We start from the raw sequence: 6000 nt of genomic DNA, 5'->3' as shown, positions 1-6000 counted from the left end.
GTAAGCAATGAACCACTAAATCTTTTTCTGTAAGTTTACACATTTCTTATCATTTAAACCCAAAGAATCACACCGACAGCTGTAGCTCATTTACTACAGCAAAATCTTTATGATGTAGGAAAACTGAGATGTAATGTTGAAATTGCTCTTCTTATATTGAGATATCTCAGGGGTAAAATGTGCAGCTAGGGGTCTTCCACAAGCCAGGGCCACTTAAGATAGGGGGCTGTATGTGGCCCACGATGTAAAATGAGTTTGACATCCCTGCCCAAGACCCTTGCCCTCAACGTGACCATCACAGACATAAATAAAAGCCTTATACTACCCCCAGACCTAATTTCAACATTAAGCCCCACAGCGGAAAAGCAGCAGCTGCGTTAAATTTCCGCACACCCTATTTAAACTTAAATAGGTCCTCAGAAAGATATATGTACAAACAGACACGCATATAAAGCCCCCCTCACCCCCCACCACCACCTGTGGATCCAAGCATCCCACTACCCTGTGATGTAAGACTCGCCCTGCCTTTAAAAGTCCTGGCGCAGAGCCCAAATCGCATAACACCACTGGTGGCACAAGAGTCTCCGCTACGAGCGCGGATTACAGCCAGTCTAAAAGTGGTAACTTGAAGACGAGAGAAATAAACTGCTGTGGAAAGTAACTTGATAACTGGGATGAATTTTGTTAGATTGCCCAAATTATATGTAATAGCGCGTACTGTCAAGCTGGTTTGCGGAGAGACGCGGTGAAAGCGGAGGAGGCGTTGTGTTAAAGTCACGTTAAGGTGACACTTTTTGGTTACAATGTATTTTTTAACATTCCTGCCAGTTCTCTAAGAGTCGGCAGCCAGGTGATCGCTCTCAGGATCAGCGGAGGAATACGCGTTTGTTGCACATGAGCATGGAGTAAGATGGAAGCTACACGCGCAAACTTTACAGATGCGCGATGTGACCAGCGCTGCCGAGTGAAGCAAGCTCCAGAGTGAAGAGAAACTGATTGACTGAATGGGCGGCGGCATGTTTTCTGGTCAGGTTGGTCTGAATTACAGCTTCAACCTGAGCGATGACCGAGATTTGCTGGACGCGCCGGCGGGCTCGGCGAAGCTCTCCCCGGCGGGCTTTGTGGTGCTGTCCGTGGTGCTGGGCTTCATCATGACTTTCGGCTTCCTGAACAACTTCATTGTGTTGCTGCTGTTTTGCAAATTCAAAAAGCTGCGGACACCGGTGAACATGCTGCTGCTGAACATCAGCGTGAGCGACATGCTGGTGTGTTTGTTCGGCACCACTCTCAGCTTCGCCTCCAGCATCCGCGGAAAGTGGCTGCTGGGGCGCAGCGGCTGCAGCTGGTACGGCTTCATCAACTCTTGCTTTGGTAAGTTCTGCTTTTTTGAACAGCTCAAAGTTTGGGATGTTGTGGTATTTGTCAACTCATGCACCGTTTTACATTTCTGGAAATAAAACTGTGCGAAATATCTGCTGTTTTTGCAAAATGTATTATAATAAGTCACTGAGACACTGAAGTTAAAGTTGTGGCAAATATGCTTTATTTCACATCGTCAAATTTAATTAGTTATTAGTTCGCTCTGTTGTGTTTGTCTGCGTAAGAGTCATCGGGGCTGATGGGGATGGATTAATAATATTTTCAGTAGACCATGATACTCCCTCTTTAAATTACTTCGCTTTAATAAAGCTTGGATTGTTAGTTTCTGTCATTATTCCAAGCAGCTTTCACAATAATAATGCATAATAATAAGAATCTGTACATATAATGATAGCTGAGCCTGATAGATAATCAAACAAGCGCTCTTTGGATGGATCCAGATTCTTCTTCTTTTTTTTTTTTTTATCAAAGAATTGTGACCCAAAGTCTGTCCACTGAACAAAGAGAAGTACATTTGACGGTTGATGTCTTTCGGTAAACAAATTATGTAACGGTGACACTGGTTCTGACCTCAGACCTGCGGGTTTCATGTCTGTACAGCCCATCGCGTTTCTTTTTAAGTCTGCTTATCGACAGACACTGCCCGGAGCGTATCTCCAATCACACTGGCCAGTTGGTCCAGCGCTGCACTCTGACCTTCTCTTCCTCTGTCTCCAGAGGGAACGGGGATTGCAGTCAGATTTGAGTATTATTGTACTACATTGTTCATGAGCCCTCCATCCCCTCTCGTATTAAACTAAAACATCATGAGCTTTCCAGCGTTTCTTAACATCTGGCTGGTTTGAGCTCAAGGAAGAGTGAAAAAACGAGTTTGTATTTTACAGTTTGTCACACAATGCATTGCATACTGATTTATTTAATGACGTTTAAGTCCGTGCCCCCACACGGACTTATTTTTTATTTTTTGCACTTTTACTGTGTAGTTCATCCACCAGGAGGTGGTAGTGTCACAACCTGGATGCACTGACCCTCATCGCATTTATCAGAGGATATGAACTCTGGAACTGTAGCCATTTGTATTTATTTCTGTCTGACAGATTTAGGGCAATCTCGTGTTTTCATGTTAGGAGGGGAAACGTTTTTCCTACATTTGGCTTGCCCAGTGTTGATTGCTTTTTGGGGTCAGGCTCATGTCTTTGCCACAGTTTGGTAAGGAAAGTTAATTCTGACACAATTGCTGGAACGTAACTCACCCACTTTAGTCTTTTACAGTGTGGTTAATAAACTCAAATCAAAGTGCAAACTGCTTGTGCTATGCTAATAAGCATGATCCATTGTATGTGATTCGTTTCCTGTTTATCACAATGGAAACACAAAGCCTATAAATGTCACTGGACTCTCATGCTACTATAGCTGTGTGTAGGAAAAAGGAAATGATCATTTATGAGACTCCTATAACTCAGGTTGAGTTATAGGAGTCTCATAAATGATCAGACTTCAGTACACACTCAGTAGCTGCCGAGACCTTGTACAGTGTAGGTCTCATTTTCATTCTTGTTGTGGCTTTTTAGATGATCTAGTGCTTTTATGCGTTTACTTTATGCTTGTTGATATTCAAACTTTTGTCATTACACATTCTTGACCCTGATGAAGGCCACAAGCTGAAACGCGTTGATCAATTATTAAAGTTGTTCATCTTCCCTCAAGTGTTGACTTCCTGCTTTGTGATTTCATTACACATTCACAGTTGAATTAATAAAATTATATACACCGAGTTGTTCTCATGCTAGTAAAATTACTTTTCATTTCAGTTGCATTTTTTTTATTATACTTTTACAGATTTTCATCTGACCTCACAAATGATATTTAGACTCTTATCATGAATACAGAAATATGTATTATTTTAACTTATCTCTGTTTCCATATCCTCTGACGGTGGTGTTTTCCTTCTGCCAGTGCTTGTGTGCTGGTTTACATCTGTTCATTTACCTTCTGTGTATTGTAAAACCGGATATGTCAGCAGGATATGTTGAGGCGGTGAATTTTCATTTGTCTTCACGCTATGTTTTAAAGTCAGCAGCGTGCTTTGACTTTATTCTCCCCTGGGCTTCTGCATTTTTAAAACTTGAACCAGCATGGTAACAGCTCACTGCTTATTTTACTGGTGTCAAGAGAGAAGATGCTGGAAAGCTGACAGAAGTCGGTAGATACAAAATATTTGCCACATAAAGTTTGCCAATATGAATGCAAAGAGCAGCCATACCGTTAGTCAAACTCCCAGCACCCCCCACCCCACCTACCCACCCACTCACCTCTACACAGACACATGCATGCATGCAAGCACGCACAGATAGAGGAATTACAATTTTGTAAACACATTTTAACACGGGGAGCATAGAGAAAGTTGGTTTAAATGACTTTAAACATGGCGTGGTTGTTTGTTCGAGATGACTCGGAGTATTTCTGATCTACTGGGAGTTTCCCACAAAACCATTTCTATGCAGAGATGAACTGAGACAAAGAAGATGTCCAGTGAAAACACGCGTCTCACTCCTGTCAGCTAAGAACAGGAAACTGAGGCTACAGTTCACATGGATTCAGCAAAAGGGGGCAATAGATGATTGAAAAACACTGCCTGTTCTAAGCATTTCTGCTGCAGCGTTCGGATAGTGGGGCCAAAAATTTGTATAAACAATATCAAAGCATGGATCCATCCTGACTTCTATCAGTGGTTCAGCCTGGTAGGGTAATGCTATTTTCTTAGCACACTTGGGTCCCTTAATACCAACTGATGGTTTAAACCCCACAGTCTGCCTGAGCATTGTTGCTGACCGTGGTCATCCCTTTATGACTAAAGTATATCCATCTTCTGATGGCTGCTTCCAGCAGGTTAATGCACCATGTCACAAAGTTCAAGTTATCTCCAACAGGTTTCTTGAACATAACAGCGAGTTCACTATACTCAAATGGCCTCCACAGTCATCAGATCCCAATCCAATAGAGCCCCTCTGGGATGAGGTGTAACAGAAGATTCATATCATGAAGGTGCAGCTAGCAAATCTGCAGCAACTGTGTGATGCAGTCATGTCACAATGAACCAACATCTCAGGAATGTTTCCAACACCTTGTTAAAATCTATGCCACAAATAAATAGGGTAGTTGTGAAGGCAAAATTAGGTCCAACCTGGTACAAGTTGTACCTAATAAAGTCTCTGATGTGGGTCTTATGCTTCTTTGTTAAACATTTCTTAATATGTTGTTGTAAGAAATCGTATTCACAAGCAACCTGTATGCTCTTTCACACCATACATTGTTCCTATACTCATATGACATGTGTGCCGGATGTTAATATGTTTGTACCAATGATCAAACACTCTTACCTCGTCCAGTACATCCTGTTCTCCCAAGTCGCTGTTTTGTTAAAAGACCATTACCGTCAGTGTCACATAGTGTGCGCTTGAAGATGGCAGAACGCTTTGAGTGTCAGCAACCATAATACACTGATTGTTCATTTCTCTCTTTCTATATATATCGTTGCCATTATCATCTCCCTGTTATTCCTTCATCATATGAGGCAGCATAAGGGCTGATTCAATATATATAACTGCCAGAGAGTCGCACAACATAACAGATCACAGTTTTTCTTGGCCTGAGGCTAGTTTCAAACACGGGTAAAATTAAAAACAGGGCTAGGCAAACCATCATATACAGATAGAGAAAGCAATCAAGACATAGACAGTCATGCTGTCTTTTTGTACAGAAAGTATAAAGAAAACAGAAATGTTGAAATAATACATTTTATTATTTTTTCCAAAGCATCATTATGACCACATTACAAGAACTTACAGTATTCCTAAAGACTTTTGAAGTATAGTTGTTTCGGTGTTCTGACTCCTGTCTTGTACTTACGCTACACGAGTGGGAAGGTGGGTGACAACAAAGAGCAGGAAGAATGTTTTACTTTTAAAAGTCCGGTGATCTGCACACACTCAAGTAAACAGCTGATAAGAAGAAAGGACAATACACAGGGTGTAGTCTGTTTATTGTTCAAGGGCCTGACATTCACTTAACCTGACTTCTTAAAGCTTTTAAGCGACCCTACAAATCACTGGCTTACACCACTTGAGTAAGAACCTTGTAAGAATAATGATGTTACTGATGCTTTTGTTGCAAGCTGTAAGTGCTGTATATCATGATTAGGTATATGCTGCATGTGTGTGTGTGTGTGTGTGTGTGTGTGTGTGTGTGTGTGTGTGTGTGTGTGTGTGTGTGTGTGTGTGTGTGTGTGTGTGTGTGTGTGTGTGTGCAAATGCATCACATGGGAGTAAATGAGGCAGTGTGTTTAAGAAAACAATGGCTGTAATGAAGATCAACGATCTACATCCCAGAATGAAGATAAAGCAACTTGTGTCAAGAGACACCCAAACATAAAGATTTTGATAGTCAAAGTCAAATTTATTTCTATGGCACATTTAAAGACAAGCTCTATATATAAAATAATCAAATGACACAAAAATGTAGAACAAAATGACAGAATTTAATGAAGGAAAAAAAAAAGAGAAAACCCGAAGAAGAAGTAGCACTAAGAAAAATAGTCAAAACTAATTTGGATTTAAAAGC

At 41.1% G+C, this 6000-nt stretch overlaps 1 protein-coding gene across 2 annotated transcripts in view; it reads left to right on the top strand.

The window, feature by feature from the left end:
• The first annotated feature begins 580 nt into the window (after positions 1 to 580).
• The window catches only part of tmtops2b (teleost multiple tissue opsin 2b), a 30493-nt gene continuing 25073 nt past the window's right edge, over positions 581 to 6000 (top strand). For both annotated transcript variants that reach the window (XR_015125297.1, XM_086265768.1), the window contains exon 1: positions 581 to 1371. Coding sequence is in view for 1 of the 2 variants with exons in the window: in XM_086265768.1 (XP_086121894.1) it covers positions 1005 to 1371 (367 nt within the window). In the remaining variant the exon portion in view is untranslated. The remainder of the gene's footprint in view (positions 1372 to 6000) is intronic.

Source organism: Aulonocara sp. 'chitande type north' Nkhata Bay, linkage group LG16 (genome assembly GCF_057382095.1).
Source record: "Aulonocara sp. 'chitande type north' Nkhata Bay isolate Kocher_YH1m ecotype deep benthic linkage group LG16, A_spYH_male_GT1.1, whole genome shotgun sequence".
NCBI lineage: Eukaryota > Metazoa > Chordata > Actinopteri > Cichliformes > Cichlidae > Aulonocara > Aulonocara sp. 'chitande type north' Nkhata Bay.
This window is presented reverse-complemented; position numbering and strand designations above follow the sequence as displayed.